This window comes from Sciurus carolinensis, chromosome 14 (genome assembly GCF_902686445.1).
Source record: "Sciurus carolinensis chromosome 14, mSciCar1.2, whole genome shotgun sequence".
Lineage (NCBI taxonomy): Eukaryota > Metazoa > Chordata > Mammalia > Rodentia > Sciuridae > Sciurus > Sciurus carolinensis.
The window spans coordinates 71,602,819-71,622,553 of NC_062226.1; the positions used below are offsets into that span (position 1 = coordinate 71,602,819).

The 19,735-nt window shown below is 41.0% G+C and overlaps 1 protein-coding gene across 17 annotated transcripts in view; it reads right to left on the reverse strand.

Moving 5' to 3' along the window:
* The window catches only part of Trpm3 (transient receptor potential cation channel subfamily M member 3), a 522,169-nt gene that overhangs the window by 53,360 nt on the left and 449,074 nt on the right, over positions 1 to 19,735 (reverse strand). For 9 of the 17 annotated variants that reach the window (XM_047523938.1, XM_047523937.1, XM_047523933.1 and 6 more), the window contains 3 exons: positions 16,615 to 16,743; positions 11,468 to 11,719; positions 4,929 to 5,139 (listed from right to left, as the gene is read on the reverse strand). In XM_047523938.1, coding sequence (XP_047379894.1) covers positions 4,929 to 5,139; positions 11,468 to 11,719; positions 16,615 to 16,743 — 592 coding nt within the window. The remainder of the gene's footprint in view (positions 1 to 4,928; positions 5,140 to 11,467; positions 11,720 to 16,614; positions 16,744 to 19,735) is intronic. The other 8 variants (XM_047523941.1, XM_047523940.1, XM_047523939.1 and 5 more) reach the window with 1 other exon arrangement.

Below are 19,735 nucleotides of genomic sequence, written 5' to 3' on the forward strand. Positions count from 1 at the left end.
TGTACCTTGCTTTCCAGTTCGTAGTAGAACAAAATAAAAATCCATCAAATGAAGAATGAATTAATCCAATATGGAGTCCGACCTGTGAGCAAATGCTAAGTGAATATCATGACAGCAGAACAAATACAGATCACAACAGTATATTGAACCATCTCAGAGGCTTGTTGCAGATAGCTCTGTTGTTCGTAAATCCATTAAGCCTTAGTTTGCATTAGTAAACAAGTCAGGTGAGGTATTCCCTATAATGTGAGTTGACTTTCAGGAACAGAAAATAGGGGCGGTAGTGACTGATATTGGCTTGCTTCCTTAGCAATTTGCAAAATTAAAACCCAACAAAACAATTCCCTCTTCCCCCAAAGTTGGCAGTGGCTCAAGTTTTTCTTTTCCAGAATACTTTCTTTGGTCAGGCAACACTCCCTGAGCTATAGCTGTTAGGCATTTGTGTGCTCTGAATCCATTAGAGAAGGTCAGTCTGGAATACTAAACAGATGCACAGCACTGAGTTTTGAGAACTGGAGTCTAACGATGGAAATGCATAACATTTGCCATATCTCCGTTCACACTGTTCTAGGTTTCCCCATAAGCAGGCATATTTTAAAGACTGACTCCGTGAGCTGTCCTAATTTCCACACCTGAAGTGAGAAACAATTAATTTGTAGCATAAAAGTAATTCAGGAGAGTGCTGTAGTTTCATATGCACATACACGATCCTCGTTTCTAGTCAACATCACAGGTACAACATGCATCCCAAAGAGCGAGGACTTTTTAAAAACTGAGCAAACCTTTGTATTCAATCAATCAATCAAACAGAAATAAAACAAAACAAGAACCTTATTACTACACATTGCCTATTAATTTCAGATGAAAAGCTCTAAGTAGTAGGACACAAAAATTGGCCCAGGCCTTAAGAAGATTGGGTAGTTAGTTTGGAGTGAGTGGAAGTGGCTAGATAATATTAAGTTGTCATGGTAGAAAGTAAGTTTTGGACATTCTGCTTTCACAGTACTATCTAAACTTGTAAAAATACTCAGAGAGGCAGAAAGAAGGACTAAATTTAGACCCTCATTTAATGCACTCAAGAGCATGATTCATTTTTCCCCCCGCCTAGGTACAGCCTGGAGAATCTGAATAGACATCAGGCAGCACGTGGATACCCTGTAAATAAATTGAAGTCTCATTCATTTGGAGGCAAGAGAAAGCCAGAGATGCCCCATTTTCTCTTCCAACAAAGGTGCACTTCCAGGCACCCCACACACCAAACTGTAGAACCAGATTTCTGAGCTGGTGAGAATCTATCTAATTTTAACTTTGCTCTGGCCTTGGCAGGGATGCTACTGGAAATTTATTCTGTTGCCTCTCTAAGTGACTTTTACTGACTTTTATCCATCAAGCTTCAGTGGGATCCTGACCAACTCTCAGAGGCCATGCAACATGGGTCACCCTAATGAGATTGCCAAAAGAATGTCATCATTTGGTTTCAGTGCATTTAATAACCTGAAGCCCAACACTCAGAGTGACCTCACAGTAATAGCCCTTAGCTGGGTCTTAGAGAGTCAGTATTATGTATACTTATGTATAACATAAGTATCTGAAGACAATTTGGGGCTATTTGAAAAAACAAAACAAAATAAAAACCAAATACCAAACAACCAACCAAACAGTAGCAAGTTCAATTCCCATGAGTTGTTGTGACTATTATTATTATCATTGTGGTTCTGGGGCACTTTACCACTGAGCTACATCCTCAGTCCTTTGTATTTTAACACATGGTCTCACGAAGTTTCCCAAGATGGTTTTGAACTTGCAATCCTCCTCCCTCAGCCTTGTGAATTGCTGGGATTATAGGTGTGTACTACCATGCCTGGCAATCCCCATGAGTTAAATCAGAGTATTAGGTTTAATTTCCAGGCTAAAGCAGATATCACTGTCCCTTCCCTAGATTCATTATCTTCTGCTTCTGATCTTGTTCTTCCACTCCTCTCTGCTTCCAACATCAAAGAAAATGTTTTGACTTCCACAGACAATTTAGATTAAGGCTAGACTATCATTTGGGTGAGTCCAACATGGTTTAGAGGTGAAACACACTTATTTAGTGATTTTATGTGATTCCATTTCTTTCTTTTGATTTTAGTTTCTAAGCACATTTGGAAAGTAACCTTACAAATCTAATATTTGGTCGTATTGGTAGTTCTGTGTTTAGAGTAAATGACAAGAAAAAAGATTAAATGCATATAAAAAAATCCTCAGGTAATATTGCCTCCCAGAAGAGAGGACATTTAAGCTGTCCTCCATTCTGAGGTGTAAAATTGGTGTTAATAACCCATCCCAACACTTCCATTGCACATCCACATATATCCATCCCAATAAAGAAAGATTATTTCCCAAACGTGAAATGGGTTCAGCAGTTTTGAAGTTAAAAAACAACAAGATTTAGATATGGAGCACGTGCATCACGTTAGGAATGAGTTGCCTGAGCTGTGTTTGAATGAGCAGCGCTTGCAGAGGCCCACACAGGGCACATCCACAGGATGGGATTGGTGGACCCTGCGCAGGGCTGTGGGTCCAGGTGGACATGAGATCCAATCAGCCTGAGTACATGCTTCGCACACCAACCTGGACACGGCACAGAGAAGAGGCAGACACCGTAGGGCAGCGGAAATGATCTGTACCTTTCTCAAACAGCTTGGTACTTGGGCCTCTTGGGCAGTTCTGAATAACCAGGTGGGGCAGTCATCCAATCCTCATTGAGTCCGCCTGGTGCCATAGTACGAATAGCAAATCACTGAGAGGATAGGGATGTTCAGTGACTTTGGCCAAACGGTGACAGATTGGGGGGCAGCCTTCTGTATCCATTTGAGAAAGGACGAATACTCTTTAGCACTCTAGACAGAAAACTGGCTGATTTAGCTTAGAACAGTGGCTACCACTGTAGCCAATTTCAGAACATCACAGAAGGAGGTAAGTGGCTCGGGGAAGGGTGTCACCAAGGTTGCATCCATCCAAGGCTGGGTCAGTTACAGGTGGGGATTTGGGGTAGAAATTTATTCTCACACACATAGAGCACCACAGGTCTAATTCACAGTGTGGGGGATCTATTTTCATACTTCATTCACACAAAACTCCTCTCTTCCATCTCCAGGGACTGGGGTTTTCAAGTTCTAAACTACAATCAGCCCTTCTTTTAAAATAGCAATAAAAAATCCTCTTATTCAGCCAGATGGTGGTGTTTGTTGCACTAGGCTGGGTTCATAGTACAACATCAATAAATGGCCACTTGTAGAGGGACAGACAGAATCCCATTTGTAAAATATAACTACACCTCCCTCCTTCTCCCATCCTTCATTGTTGAACAAACCCATAGGAGCTTCATCTCATTTGGGGGAAGAAAGAAAAACTAGAAAAGATAAAATAGCGTAACTAAGTGGAAAAGCAATTTCTAGGGGAAAAAAAGCATACTTAATCTCTGAGGACAACGATCACAGGTGGGCTTTTCAAGAGTTTTCCTTGAGGGGCCATTGAAAAGGATGGTCCCCACTCCCTGGGAAGCTGCCCTGGCAAAAGCCTGGACATTGTCAATCAATTATAACTGGGGGATGGAGTTAAGATTCTTCCTCAGTGAGTTGGCTAAGACTCATATACAAAAAAAAATTTGTTCCAATGACATGTTCCAAAAAATCCTCATCTGCCTCAGATAATACATTTTGAGAAGGAAAGGGTATTTGTTCAAAATCCATCATGGAGGGGAAAATGACGTGCTGGTGTGGTCTGTTGCCAGTGTATACATGCTCTTCCCAGGACTGAGGACTCACTTTTGAATGCTTTGTCTATGGTGTTGCTGGTTTGGCCCTACCTGTGATGGACAAGGGAAGAGGGATGCTGACTAATCTCGGCTCCTGCTCTAATAAGCTATACTACCTGATTATGTAACCCTAATCCACATCCACAGTCTGGGCTCAGATGGTTGACCTGTCAGCAAAAAATGTCTACAAAATGTTAATTCAACAGTGTTGGAGGGATGTTATTTCCAGAGCTAAACTCCTCAGGGAAAATGAGAGATAGCTGCTCCTGGGATTCAATTCCACTGAACTAAAGATGTTTCTCTTTCCTGATGATTTCTTCCCTAGTCATTTCCCAGTGCCTGGTGTGCCCTGACATTTGATCCAGATAAAATCCTGGAACAGACTCTTAGGCTACAACTATCTTCAAACTCCACACAAAAGGAGTGTTTACTAGGGAGAATCAGCATCTACTTGGGCTTGAAATGTTGGGGGCCTGCAGGACCTCAGTCCCCAAACTGAATCACTTCATGATACTGATACTATTTTTTCTTCTGGCACTTACAGCAAGCAAGTCAGTTTATGACCTAAGGCATTTTCCATACTTCCAGGCAATGAATACTAACTTCCTATGAGTCTCAATAGCACATAATTTAAGACAGTGGGAAAGGGAATTGAAGAATATTTTCCAGTGCTAGGAAAACACTATACAGATGTTTGCTCTTACCCTTGAATTCTGATGATGAAATTGAGAATTGCTTATTTGGTCTAAAGTCAAACTCAAGGACTTTATATTTTTAAAGAGTGGGGGTTAAGGGTTGGGGTAGGAGTGGGTAGTTGTGACATAATATATTCATGACACCAAAATGTCCAACATGTGACCCTAGAATTTTGGATCACAAGAAAAAAATTAGATCTTTTTAAATGATTCATTTTTGGATTCAATTTAGTATACCAGATGTCAATTTGTGTCACAGAAAGACATACCTGAAAATATACCCAAGGACTACTTTTGCTAAAATTGTATTTTCACCTTCTGTAATTTTTTTTCCACCAAGATAACAAGCTAGGAATCAGTCCTCTATCTTGAGCCATTTATTGAGAACAAACAGATGAACTTGGAAGAGACACGACCCAATTGAAGTTAAATACCTGACTTTGGTGTATGAGAATCATAAACTTGCTTACGGTCTATCTGGTCTGCAAACACTTCCCCATAAATCATCCAGTAGGGCATGTAGAAGATGTTCTTGGCCAGTTTCCATGATGGCTCCTCATTGGGAAAGAGGATGGCTTGTCTGGCGACCCCAAAGCTCATCAGCACCACCAGCATAATGATGACAAAGTACATCATGTCTATCATCTGGAAGAGTGAAGAAGCAGAGGAAGAGACAAAAGAAACCCTATGTGATTGAATGTTCCTGTGAATGCTCATGTTGAGGAAAATCTGTGAAGGACAGTCACGTTCCAGACTGCTGGTAAGAGATGTTTTGATAGGGAATTGTGTCCAAATAAGAGGACAGCTGGCTTGTTGAGGCCAAAATCTACAGAATCTTGTCAGTAACTCAAAAAACATTTTTTTTTTTAAAAAGTACACACCGAATGGAGCACCTTTGCCTTTCATTGCTTTCTCTGGGACATAATCGAGTCTAGGTAAGGGAGTCATAGTTGTATCACAAAGAAGAAGGGTTTCTGTTAATTCTGTATGAACTTTTTCTCTGCTCTCTGGGGTTGGTAGGGGGTGGGGATGTCCTCTTTGGGTCTCTTAGCAAAATTGGAATCGAGGTAGTCGAAGTCTTTCAAGAACTAATGCAACGTAGCAAATTCCCTTTCTCAGTTTTGAAAGGCTGACAAAGAGTTTGAAAGTTCATGAAAATAATTTCTTGTAAATAAAGCCAAGACAAACCAAATATCTATCATATTCTTGTGACCACATTCCATTGTGTGATATTTTACCACAAACAAGTCTCTCAGAGAACCAGTTTTCCTATACTCCTCCTGCAGGTACCTTACTAGTTATGGATGGTGTTTTCCTGGCATTAGAACCATGGGGTCTAATGACCTAGACAGGTACCTACTGCTGCAATGATGCATTTTCTCTTTGATATGTTTATAAAATCCTCCTACTGAATTTTAGTACAATGTTATCTCTCATTCTTCTTCCTTCCTTGTTTATTTCCGTGATATATGTTATTTGGGATCTGCTTCTCAAATGCCAAATTGCTTTCCTTTTATTACCCAAAACAGATGAGAATGCAATAACTATTGATTTGGCCAGGCCAGAACCCATTATCTCCTTCTTTTAGAAAAGTTTCCACGCATTTGTTTCCCAGGTGAGGTCGTCAATCAAGATGCTTCACCTGCTGGCAATGTGATGGGAGATGAGAAGTAGGCCTGTGACATAAGATAGGCCAACCAATCCTTTTTTATTTTTTCTTTGGTGCTGAGGATTGAACCTAGGGCCTAATGCATGCTAGGCAGGTGTTCTAGCACTGAGTTATACCCTTTGCCTCTAAATGAGTTTGAAACTTTTGTTGTGAAAGAGTATATTCCTTGATACATGTTGCTGGAATTCAAACATTCTTGTATGCCTTAGGACATTGGGGTCTCAGTATATTTTAGATCAATTAATCAACTTTCAAGGCAACTTCAAAAGCCAAAAGCCATCTCCCACATTGAAACAAAATCAAAATCTCTCCAAATTTTGACATTCATTTTTAAATTTTTCATTGTCCTCATAGATATGTGCTCGTTAGTTATTCCTTGAACTGTTTAACGGACTCAGAGCTCCCTGTGTGAGCAAGCTGGCTGTGTTGAAACCATTTTAGAGGAAACCTGGGTCTGTTTTTCATCTACTCTCTTTATTTTGTAAAATTCTTTCATCACTTATTTATAAGAAGTTCTATCAATGAAAAAGCACACATGAGTCTTTTGTGTTATGTTTATTTACATTAATTAAAAGATGGGTGGGAGAGGATGGTGTGTACTCATGAGATTTAGGAACTTGTTTGACCCAAGAAAACTCAGCCAGTAAATACAGAAACTGTACTAATTTAATTTCTCACTATTGTTTTCACTCAGATTGATTCTGATATCTCTCCAGAGGGTCAAAACAACCAGAGAAGACACATTCTCAAAATGCTTCACTTCCTATAGTTCAAAGTCTTCACATCCATACAAATATCAGAATCTGAGTACTATTAATGAGCGCAGGGATGACTTCTTGTGTTTGTAAAGCTAAATCAGTCAATCATTTCAATGTTAAGATTTCATACTATTTTTTTTTTGGTGGTGGTGCTGGGTATTGAACTCAGGGCCTTGTGCACCCTAGGCAAGCACTCTAACAACTGAGTTATATCCTCAGCTCGATTTTGTACTATTCTTTTTTTTTTTTTTTTTTAATTTGCAAGAATATTTATTGGGCAATTTTGTACTATTCTTAAAAATATCTTTCAGCGTGCTCAACACAGGAGGGTATGTACTCCCATGATTCCACACATTTTCTCCGGTGACAGACAACCTGGGTTTTCACCTTGGCTTTATTAGTAAAAAATGCTAAGTGGATAAAAATACAACAAAAAGTTAAAGATGATTCCAGGAAAAGAAAATAAAAATTTTCTGGCCATTTTCTTGATCGTTAAAAAAAAAAAAACGAAGAAGAAAGAAGACAAAAAAGGATTGCTAAGTGGCCTGGTGCAAGTTGCTTAATCTTGTTTTTTAATTTTTAAAATGAGGACAATAATAACACTAAAAATGTATTTTATTGTTGCAAGAATTAAATATGATAACATGTGAACACAATGCGGTGAGTTCTCAGTTAGTATTAATGGATTATTATTAGGGATGGAAGGAAGTCAGGCTGTGGGGTCAAGAGCTGGAATCCTGTCACTGTCCCTTGCTGAATCTCAGTTTATTGTATTGCTAAAAATGAGAATACTCAGACCTATTTCTTGGGGTGTAATGATGAAGACATGTCTCATTTATCTGGCACATAGTAAAGGGTAGCTGCAAATGCTGTTTTTGTCCTGCATTATATAAGTGAGCTGAGACCTGTCTTAGAGAATTGCCTTGATAAGTGGATTACGAAGGCAAGGAATGGGTCAGGATTTCAGGCAATCCTGGACCTATAGATCATATGGAATTATACTGGAGATTGGGGTTTTCTGTGTTGTTAGCACTTGGTGCACTGGATTCTTCTACAATGCAAAGACAAACAGAACCAATTTCAAAATAGATACCTGGTCATCCTGTGTCCAAGAATCTCATCAGATGTCTGTCTCTAATCCTCAGGGCACAGTGAGTACCTGGCTGTTTATTATTGAAAAGGGGCTCTCTAATGTTGAGGGGCTTTCTATGTAAACACCTCTGGGAATATTTTGTTCCACTTCCAGCTTGGCAGTCCATCTGGCTCCCTCACAAATTCTATAGCATATTTTATCTCTTTCTGGATCAATGACTCAATTATTGAACTAATTATCTTAAAATTTCCATGAAAGAGAAGCAAAGTCCCCAAATAGTCTCATTTTCTACTTATTCTTGACTGATAAATGAAGTCATTCATAAGTTAGCAGGTAGAGAAAATGCAGTACATTCCTCTTGCTCATTCCTTAGTAAGATTTCATTCTAGTCAAAACTGGGGATAATTATGCCATTATTAAAATGACAGATGAGGATTTTAACATAATTTTACTGCATTAGTATACTTTTAGTTATTTCAAGTCTTTAAACACCATCTAGACTTTTAAAAGTAATATATTTGGTCAGTTTGGGTTTTTGCAGATTTTAATTGTTAAGATAAGGTGACCATCAGAAAACCAACCAATCAGAATAAATAATCCCCTAGTGCAGTACTTCTCAGCAGTGGGTAATTCTGTCCCTCAGGAGATGCTTGCCAATGTTTGGAAACACTTCTGTTGTTAGAACTTGTGTGCTGGCATCTAATGAGCAGAGGCCACAGTTAGCGCTGGACCTGTGATATACAGGACGGTGCCCTAAAAGAAAGAATTACCTAGCCCAGAATATCAAGAGCATCGAGGTGGAGAAAACTTGGCCTCATTTTATAGCTGTTACAAGTCCTTCACTCTCACTGGGCCCACGTAACGATTCATTTGAGAATTCTGTAAAAGTTTGTCCTCTATGTCATGGAAATTCACCCACTCACCCATGTATAAATTGGGGGGCGGGGGGGTGGATCCACAGATCTGCTCTCCTAAGCCCCACCCGTAGAATCTGCCTTCAGATAGATATTCTCACCCAATCTCAAATTCATGGTTAAAGTACAAAAAAGGCAATAAAACAGGTGGGATAATAGAATAATATACACTTTTTTTTCTAGTCAAAAAATACTCAACTGAATTGGGGTTCAATTTTGAGTGAGTAACTCCAGTTTGAGAATTCAAAATTTTTCTCCCTAGAATGGTTTGGAGATATTTGCCCTAAATATGGCTGATATTACAAATACCAAGCTTATGTACCAAAGTTAGATTTATAGCAGAATAATGATGCTCACTGATATTTCCTTTTTTCATTGTACTTTAAAAACACAATATAAACATTGTGATAGCAGATACAATTTATCAACCATCAAACTATGAGCCAGACACGATGGCCACTTAACATGTACTTTTAACCGTCACAACAACCCTACAAGACGTGCATTCATTATTCATTACTACTTGAGAAATGAGTAAACTGAATCTCAAAGAGGTTAAGTACATTGCTTAAGGTCTCCTACTCAATTCATTTTGAATTCAAATTCTTGCAAGAGTTTATAAGTGATTTTTGTTGGAAGAGCTTTGGTTATGTAAGACTCATTTTAGTAGAGTCACACACACAGATGTTTGATAAATATTGAGTTGGCAATGATGTATATAGTGAAACTTGAGTGGTAATGAAGAAGGATATCTATTGAAAAAGTACATCTATTAGCTGGGTGTGGTGGAACTTGCTTGTAATCCTATCAATTTTGGAAGCTGAGGCAGGAGGATGGCAATTTAAAAGCCAGCCTGGGCCATATAGTGAGACTTTATCTCAAAATAAAAAGTAAAAATTCTGGGAATGGGGCTGGGGTTGTAGCTCAGTGGTAGAGCGCTTGCCGAGCATGTGTGAGGCACTGGGTTCAATTCTCAACACTGCTTATAAATAAATAAGTTAAATAAAGATTCATCAAAACAGTAAAAGTTCAGGGACTGGGGATATAGCCCAGTTGGTAGAGTGCTTGCCTCATATGCACAAGGCCCTGGGTTCAATCCCAGCACCAAAAATAAATAAATAAATAAATAAATAAATAAAAGTTCTGGGGATGTAGCTCAGTGGTAAAGTACCACCTCCTGGGTTCAAATCCAGTACCCACCCTCCCTCCCAAGAAAGAGAACCCTATTGACCACTTGATGGTTTCAATAGCTCATGCAATAAAAGTGAAGATTATTAGTAAAAAGGTTTCTCATTAAGAGGTGTCCACATAGGTAGGATGGATGTACTTAGCTTTCCCATGTATAGCCTATAAAGGGGAAACAGGATACACAGAAGTGGAGGAGCTTATAAAGCGCCTGGTGTCTCTGGGCTTCAGGTTCTGACTCTCCCTCTAGGGAGTGTGGGGAAGGAGCCAATTCACTCAGGCACTCCCAGATTTCCACCTCAGCATTGTGTGGCTCAGTCTTTGTGGAAAAAGTCTGGAAGCTGGTGTGTGGTTAGAAGTATGGGACCCAGTCCTTGGCTATTTGTGAGGGAGCCTATTAGTTTCTTCCATTTGGGATTCTTTCTTTAAAGATTTGGATAAGTAGGTGAATCATTTTGGTCTTTTTTTTGTTTGTGTTTTTAAACAGACATCATTTCCTAGCAGTGTAAGAAAACACACAATGCATGGTATTCAATTCGAACTCAGATGAACTCAACTCAAACATGCTATTTTTTTACTCTGATGAACTCAACTCAAACATGCTATTTTTTCTTCCTTTTATGTAGAGAAAGGCATCTTTCTATAACTTTTTTAAAAAGCATTAAAAAATCTTAAAATATCTGTTAAAAATTTGTGACTCAGCTACAACATAACTTTCATATGAATGCTTTTCTGACCTATATTCTTTTTGTACTTTATGCACATCTATTACAACATCCTCACACTGTGTATTAATTACTTCTCTTTCTCTCAATTTTAATTTCATAGAAAGAACCTCTTTGAACATTCAACTCCTAGGCTAGTACCTGGCATGACATAGATCATCTTGGTGTATTTCACAGTTTATAAACGGCTGATAATTAAATCCCTCAGTTTTTGTATATAGATATAGTCAAACTCCCAAACACTTAACGGGAATTAAAAAACAATAAAACCCCAAAAACAAAGCAAAACAAAACAAAACAAAAAAACCACCCTGCCAGGCTTGGTGGTGCATGACTGTAATCCCAGTGACTCAAGAGGTTGAGACAAGAGAATAATAAGTTTGAGGCCAGTCTAGGCAACTTAATAAGACCCTGTCTCAAAATAAAAAATAAAAAGAATTGGGAATACAGCTTCGTGGTAGAGCACTGGGTTCAACCCCCAGTACTGGGTAAAAAAATTAAAGTAAAACACCCCTGGGGCCATCTCCTGCAGACCTTGATAGCAGGTCCAAAAGAATTATAGTCCTCTTCCTATTATTATAACTCTTCCTCTGAGAACTTAAAACATGGAATTAGAGAGCCCTGCTTACCATTTTTCCAATCATCATTACATATGGGCCCAGGTACTTGTTCACTCCAAAGATGTCTAGTAATCGGATATACCAATAAATGATGTTCACACAATAGATAACTCTTCCATCACTCCTAAAGGGCTGGTCTTGAAGACGAAGGATCATTCCAACAGAGAACAGAAGGATGGCTATGAGGTCCGTGACATTCCAGTATTCCTGCAGCCATACCTTCACTTTCTGCAGCAACTTGCCTGGCTCTGACATCAGAATCTACAAGGCAAAAGAAGAGTGGAGTTAAGTGTGGTTTCTAAATTTCCAGCTCAGCTGGAACATGCTTGGTCTGTTAGCTAACATCAGCAGCTTGTTCTTTCTACCTGTGTCTACTTGAATGCTTGCATGCTATCAACGTACAACTGAGCTAAGCTTAAGTGATTCAGATGCAAATAGTCCAGAAGCAGATAAAAGCTGTAAGTTTAATCCTTTGGGGTTTTGCTATAACATTAGTTCTAGTACACCATAAATTGTCTCTGCAAAATCTTCCTCCATCTTAGTAAACAGCTCCGCCATATTGAATTACTCCAGCTACTCTCTTAGGAGCACTCCTTCACTCTTCCTTTGCATCAACCAGTCCTGTCACTTCTAAGTACGACCTGACCATCCACTTCTCATTACCTCCATTTCCCATTACATCTAAGTCCCCTTACATCTCACACATGATCGTGGCAAGCTTCTAACTGGCATCCCTGTTGTTGTTATTGCCTACCAGACTGGAATCCATTCTCTGATCTTTAAAAACCTAAGCCATGATCTGAATGGTGATTACATGGTTGCCTATTTGTGCAGGCAAAAAACTCATCAAGCTGCACCTTTGGTAGATGTAACAGGTTAATTATACCTTATTGTTTTTTTTTAAAGGGGAAACTTGAGAAACAAATGAACAACAACAGAAACTAAAGCAAATTATGATAGTTGCATACTTAAAATTTTTGATGGCTTCCATTACATTAGAGAAAATCACAAACTCCTTACTGTGGCTTCATTTCATGCCACATGCCCCCTCCTCTCTACCCTGCAGCTATATTATTGGCTTGCTCTTAAGCATAGAAGTTCCATCCCATGTTCAGGACATTTGAACTTATTCCTTCTGTTGGGCACTTTCTTCACCCAAAATATTACATGTTTGGCTCCTCTTCACCTCAAGGTCTCTCTTTAATGTCCCCTTCTTAGGAAGACTTTTTTATTGACCATTCTAACTGCAGTAGACTCTATGTCTCCAAGTCACTCTCTAATATATTGCCCTATTGAATTTTTCGAAGTCTTTCTCACTATGAAATTATCTTCTCTGTGCCTGTATATATATATGTTGAACATGTGTCTGCCCATCTATTCATCCATCCATCTATCCATCTGCTCTTCACTAGATTGTAAGCTCTGAGAGTAGAGCCTTTGTATTCTAGGCCTGTTACATAATGGACACTCAATAAATATTTGTCAATAGAGAGTTGCATAGGTACCTGACAGCAATTCTCCTGTCTTTTACATATTTTATGTGCTGGGTAGAATTCTCAATTTACTTTAAGCTGAGAGGGACTGCCACACATGGGCTCTAGGAAATGCACACTGGGTCACTCTCGTGATTCTCTTATGTTTACTACTGAGATTTCTATTTCTTCACTATGACCTACCCTTTCTCCCACTCAGGAACTCTCAAAGGAGAGGAGAGAAAAGACTGGGGACAGTCAATATCCACAGTTAGTTGCTTGAATCCTCATATCCATTATAATGGTTAACCCTGGTCTGAAATACTAAGAAAGGGATGTTTAATAAATCAAGGCTGGCGTTTGGAAGGCTGAACAAGATATTAAGAGTCACCTGGTAGCCTGGATCCTCCTTCTCTGTAGTGTTCCTTCTCTGATCCCTAGCCCAGGGATTCTTGAATTTTAGTGTGCCTCAAAATCACCTACAAGGCTGCTTGAAACACAGAAGGCTGGACCCACCTCCAAGTTCTTGCTGCAGGAGGCTTGGGGTGGGACAGAGGATCTACCTTTCTAATATGTCCTACGGGTGACCGTAGTCTGAGAGCCACTGTTGTACTCATCAGGATTGCTGCCATTGTCCTGGTTATTTCTCACCCTCAGCTCCATCTCAACTAGGCAAACATCTGTGTGTGTGTGTGTATGTGTGTGTGTGTGTGTGTGTGTGAAGAAGAGGAGGAGGGAGGATGGGCAATGCCCTAGAGATTTTCTAACCTTTTGCTCAAACTGCTAAAAATGGAGTTATATAGTATAATTTTTAAGTAGGGAAAACATTTTTTTTCCTGGTGTCCTACAACATTAAAAAAAGAGGTAAAAGCAAAACAGCTCGGGCTGAAGCAGGAGTGAAAGGTCAAGGTTCAAGAGTCTCCCCATCAGGGACCTTCCTTGGTATCCTTGGACCCTGCAGAGTAACGAGTCTTGAGATGGTCTGACAGGTTTCAGACCTAGCCCTCCTCTCTAGTTATGGGATTTAAAAAAAAAAAAAAATTGCTTACTACCCCAAGCCTTGGTTCCCAGACCTGTAGAGTGGGGACGTCATCATAGCTGTGCCATTGACCTCACAGAGTTGTGGGGAGGAGGACTGGAATGAGATAACGTCTACAAAGCCGTGCTGTAAACAGTGCCACTCTATTAAGGGATTACCATGGCTTGCCTGGTGACTACAGGCAGAAGTATGTGGTGTTGGGAATGGGCGGGCAGCATGTGAAACCACAGAGCTGTCCTTGTTTATCCCTTGGGAGGCACGGAAGTGCAAACTTTTCCACGTTTCCAGGATCTTGCGTCTGAGCTCCCCAGGCGGGTGTCTGGGGGGTCCTCTTCCCCTTGGTTAGTGGAACATCTCTTTATTGAGTTCAGGACAAGGACAAGGGGTGAGGGGCAACCTCACCAGGCTGCAGAGGGAAAGGTCAGACAGTAAGATGGTCACTGCCTGGCTCCCCACAGCTTCCTCAGGAGCCACGACTCTTCCGCTGACCCCCTCCCGACCTCAGCTCGGAAACCCTGCCCTCCTGCCATGACACGCTGCCTGGGGAGAAACGGAGAGCCAGGCCCGGAAGGTCCTGGCAGGCCGCCCGCTTGGCAGTCTCTACCAGAACAGTCCATGGAGTACAGACTGCTCCCTGTCTTCTTCCAGCCTAGTCCCTGGAGAGACTCCAATCTCCAGGCTCCAGTCTCTCCCGCTTCTGCCTGTGGTGGGGAAGGAATATGTGTTGTTGCAAGAGCGCCAGCTGGCACTGCACAGCCACTGGGTCCCCCGAAGTGACAGCTCAGTTCTCAGAGCCACACAAAGATCTGAGCAAACTTATTGCTGCTCTTCAGTTTAAATGGGAAATCCACAACATTTGTCAAGAAGCAGAAGACTGTGAACTGGAGGACCTCAGTGTGGACAATTGGCCGGAACAAGAGAGGGCACTCCATTGCTTTTGTTTGTTTTTAACTTAATCCAGTCCTATATAAAATGCAACTAATACACCTTGCCCTAGGTTCTCGGGATGGGGAAATTTTAGTTACAATTAGATTGTCTCCCGGTTTAAAAACCCAAGAGAAAGCTTCTGAATACAGAGAAAAAAACTTTTTATGATCCCAATACAAATGCATCTAATCGACACTGCATGCTTTCTCTGGAGGAGAACATTCTTGTGCTGAAATTCAAGAAGGCAAGTCCTTTTGAACATGTTTTGGTGAGGAAAGCCAGGGCGGGTCTGGGAATTGTAGGAATCCTTTTTTCAAGGGTGTCCATCCATCCACTGAAGTACAGAAACCAGGATTGTTTTTGAGCTCACGGAGGTGTGATGGATGTGACAGGAGCCTTTCTCCAGAAAAGTACCCCCGCCGAGTATCACCTCACAAGCCTGCATCACCTACCTCACAAGCCTGCCTTCCCTGTGGTTTCTTCTGGTGAAACAGCTGAGCAGGGCTGCAGAGCCCTCTTGTGGACTTTTGCTTGACCACATGTATTTTGGAAGCACTTGGAATCTAGAGCTTTATTTATTTATTTTTTTAATGAAATATATTATTTTTTAGAGCAACAAAATTGAGAGCATGGTACAGAGATTTCCCATGGACGCCCTCTCCCTACACACACATAGCTTCCTCTACTATCGACACCCCCCACCAGAGGAGAGCTTGTGCTGTAACAGATGAACTGAGAGTGACACATGACATCGCTGGGAGTCTGTTCCTTCCACTAAGGCTCTCCCTAGGTGTTGTACATTCTATGGATTTGGACCAATGTATAATGACATGCCTCTACCATGACAGTATCACACAGACTATTTTTACTGCCCTAAACAGCCTGGGTGCTTCACCTATTCATTCTCCTCTTTGCAACCCCTGGCAACCACTGATGTTTTTACTGTCTCCATGGTTTTGCCAGAATGTCATATAGTTGGAAACATGTAGTCTTTCTTTCCCCACTTAGTAATATGCATCTAAGTTTCCTCCATGATCTCTCATGGCTTCATTTATCATTTTTTGGTAGCATCCATTGTCTGATAGGTTGTCTTTTGAGTTCAAAAATATCATATAAGTGTGGCATTTCAACAACTCCCTTTAGGTCATAAGGATGTGGGGATAAAAAAAGGGATCGAAACTGTGTGCAGTTGGCTTTGGTGATCCCTAGGGGTGGTAGAAAGGCTGGTGCCCAGCAGGTGCATGACAAATGTTGACAAGGAGTCAACTGGAGACTAAATTAAATAAATGAACGAGAGCAGAGCCCCTCCTAGAACTGCTGAAGCACATTTGGAGAAATGACAGTGGTATGGGTGGACTGTGTCCAAAGAGCCTGGAAGAAAGTGATTGAAATGGGAATTAAAAAGAGCCAAATATGAAAAGTCATGATTAGAGGGATAAGTAAAGAGAGGTGTAAATGATGTGGAAGACAACTAGAGGATTCCTTGGGACAAAAGCTTCGTGAGCAGAAAATAGACTACATCCAAGCAGTCATGGAGTGACAACCCAGTAAACATCAGCCAGTGAAGCCTCCCTAGATGTGTCACAGGTGGCAAGAAACAGCCCTTAGCAGCATTAGAAGATAGATTCTGGCTTAATTTGGATCCCCAGCATCCCCTTCTCCCCTCCATCCACAAATATAACTCTTGCTCTTATGTTTTCTTTTATGAAAGCAGTTACCTCTCTCATCTTTTCTATTCCCAGGGTGAAAATATAGGAAATGACAATCCATTCCTGGGTTGAAGGCCAGCGCTCCATCTTCACTAACACGATATAGTTGAAGAGCATCAGGTATCCGATATACGCCAGCTGCAAGGAAATACAATATAGTGCTCTGGCCACTGAGGCCCAGGAGCCCTGGACTCGGGCAAGGGCACCAGACAGCAGGACAGAACAAGGTCAGCAAACAGGACAGAGAATTCATGAAAATGAACTTAAAAACTTTAAACGACCAAAAGAACTTTTAAAAAGACTACAGTATTTGAAATAAGTTTAATATGAGTCTTCCTCCTGACCCTTCCATGTGTCTCTGGGGACTCAGTACTGGTATGTGTATGTCACTATGCACCATTTTTGTTTTGCAATGACCTGGTTTCTCATATCTTCCTAGCAAAAAAAAAAAAAAAAAAAAAAAAAAAAGGGAACCTTGTCTGTGAGGATTGCTCTTGCTCAGGCTCAGACCTTAGGTTCCTGAACTATGCTGCATAGTGGAGTTTTGCCTACACTAGGCAGTTAAATAATGTCCATGAGAAGGAAAGGAAGACACATACCATACCTGCAAATTGGTCAAACCAACATGAAACTAGTCCAGACTTTATCTCAAGACCCCACTTCAATTCTCTTGAGTTAATATTTTCCTTTTTTCTCATACTTTAAAGTATTCAGCTTGTCAGTGACCTGGGAAGGTTTTTCCTGTTTTCCATTGTACTACCTCCTTGCTCTATCCCAGCTGAAATATTTCAGCTTGTTTGTTTTTTTGAAACAGGGTCTTGCTATGTTGCTTAGGAGGGTCTTGAACTCCTGGGTTCGAGTGATCCTCCTGCTTCAGGTTCCAGAGTGTTGGAACTGCAGGCATGTGCCACTGTGCCCAGCTAGAATGTTTGTTTTTGGTGTCTACTTCTTTGAAACGAGGTGAGAGAAGACAATACACAGAAAGGCGTGGGTCTGTGTGGCCCGCTGTGGACTAGAGAGAGATTTCATCCTGGGCTCTCACACCTTGAGGGTGAATTCTGATGTAACTGACTGAATTGATGAATATCAGGAAAAACTCCTCAGGGTTCAAGATGGTACCTGTCCCTGGAGGATTCAGCAGTGTCAAGGTGCATGGAGTGATAGAAAGCTGCTCGGGGCCTTGCAAGAGAAAACTCACCCTAAGGGAAATGGCAAGGAAGCAAAACCTTAATAGGCAAGGCCTCAAGTCAAGCAAGGCACTTACTGGCCTCAGGGGCTGTGAGTAGGAACTCAGAGCTCCTTAGTTCACAGGCCTCACACTCTTCCAAGACCACCATAGAGCAAAGAATAGGACACAGTGTGGGCAAGAGGATTGGGGCCTCCAGAGTTCTGGAGAGAGTGTGTAACTTTGGGACATGGAGGGAGCTTGGAAGGTGGAGGAAGCTGCAGCCTGGTTGGGAGGTATACTGGGGATCTGGGGAGATGCTGCCTTATCTACCCAAAGGGTCTCTTCCTCTTTCTCTCTCTCTCTCTCTCTCTCTTTCTGGTAAGTGAATAAATAGATTCTTAATATGAATCAAGGGTATTTCTGATATCTTATTAGATTGACCAAACATTTGCAAACATACCTCTCTGTGTGTCTAGGTGTGTGTGGTGCTGGGGATTGAACCCTGGGCCTTGAGCATGCTAGGCAAGCGCTCTACCACTAAGCTACATACTCAGTGGCCCTCCAATCCCCACTTGCATATCTTAAAGGAGAAAATATGTCAGAGTTACACAATATCATGAATGAAAGCAATGTGATTACCACGGATAGTTATGCAGATACCAAGTGTCCTCTGAGCTTACTTTCCACCCAAGTGATTGACTTTTCACCCCCAACACTGTGACTGTCATCTTTATCCATGACTAGGTCTCTATGCCTTGCCACCTTCAGGATCATTAGCAAATTATGAAAATTTTTTCAGAAAGTTTCTTAAAATCATGTAGGCTGCTGTTTAAAAATTAGTTCAAGGGATAAGGTACAATTTAGTGGTTGCTTAGCATGTGAGAAACACTGGGTTCAATACCCAGTCCTGAAAAAAAATTAGTTCACAATCTGACTTAGTTCACAATCTGATTTAGTTCACATGATTTTGATTTACCATCATAATGCATTGGCATTCATTCCACAGTTTCTGTGAGTATGTATTTTACACAATGCAAAGAAAGGAATTCAGTGGTTAAAATTCTTACAAGACACTCTTGACACCTTCTGACTTGAAATCCTTCTCTTTTCCTGGTTGCTTCCTTCTCTTTGTTGAATCAAATTTTATTGCTTCTCAGTGAAATGAATTTCATTAACTTCCCTGGCTTCATCATTTTACCCAATTTGCTGTAAAACATTCCAAAGGGTTATCTTCTCTTGTCACTTGTAGGTCCAGTTACACAATGCACCCACTCCTACCTGCAGCTTAGTACTTAAGTGACTTTGCGTGTGTCCTCTGAAAACATGGCTAGTGTCTCTGGTGCAAGACAGGTGGACAGCAAAGTCACCAAGACTTAGATTTAAATCCCAGCTCATGTTCTTCATCTTGTCTAAATCACCCAACCTGCCTGCCCTCCAGGCCACAACCTGTCACTGTGGGAGAGACTTTGGGTGCATGTCATGTCCACTGACCTGTGGTCACTGCATACCTTGGATTTGAATCCTCTTTAGCTGGATCTTTCAAACAGGCTCTCAACCAAGACATGGTCTGGGAGCCAGATGGGTCCCTGGCTCCCTTTGTTTTGTAACAGAAGAGGACCTAAGCTGCTCCTTGGGAATTGTGTGTGACAAGCAAATGGGGTTGTGGGGAAGTAAGATGTGTCCTTCCTTTCAGCACCTTGGGAGAGTAGGAAGGGAAGCTTTTGGAAATTAGAGTGAGAAATACTCTTATAGAGAACCCAGTCCAAAGCCAATGGGACCTTTAATCTGAAGCTGAATTTTATTGTGAAGCATCCCTGGGGACTTAAAAACTGGCACACCTCTCTCCATTCACTTTCTTGAGACCTGGCCTTTGTCAACATGTGGACATAGATTCCTGGCAATTGTATAAACACAACTGGACACAACTGGGGAATCCGGTTTGATAGGTTTGCTGAGGCTAAC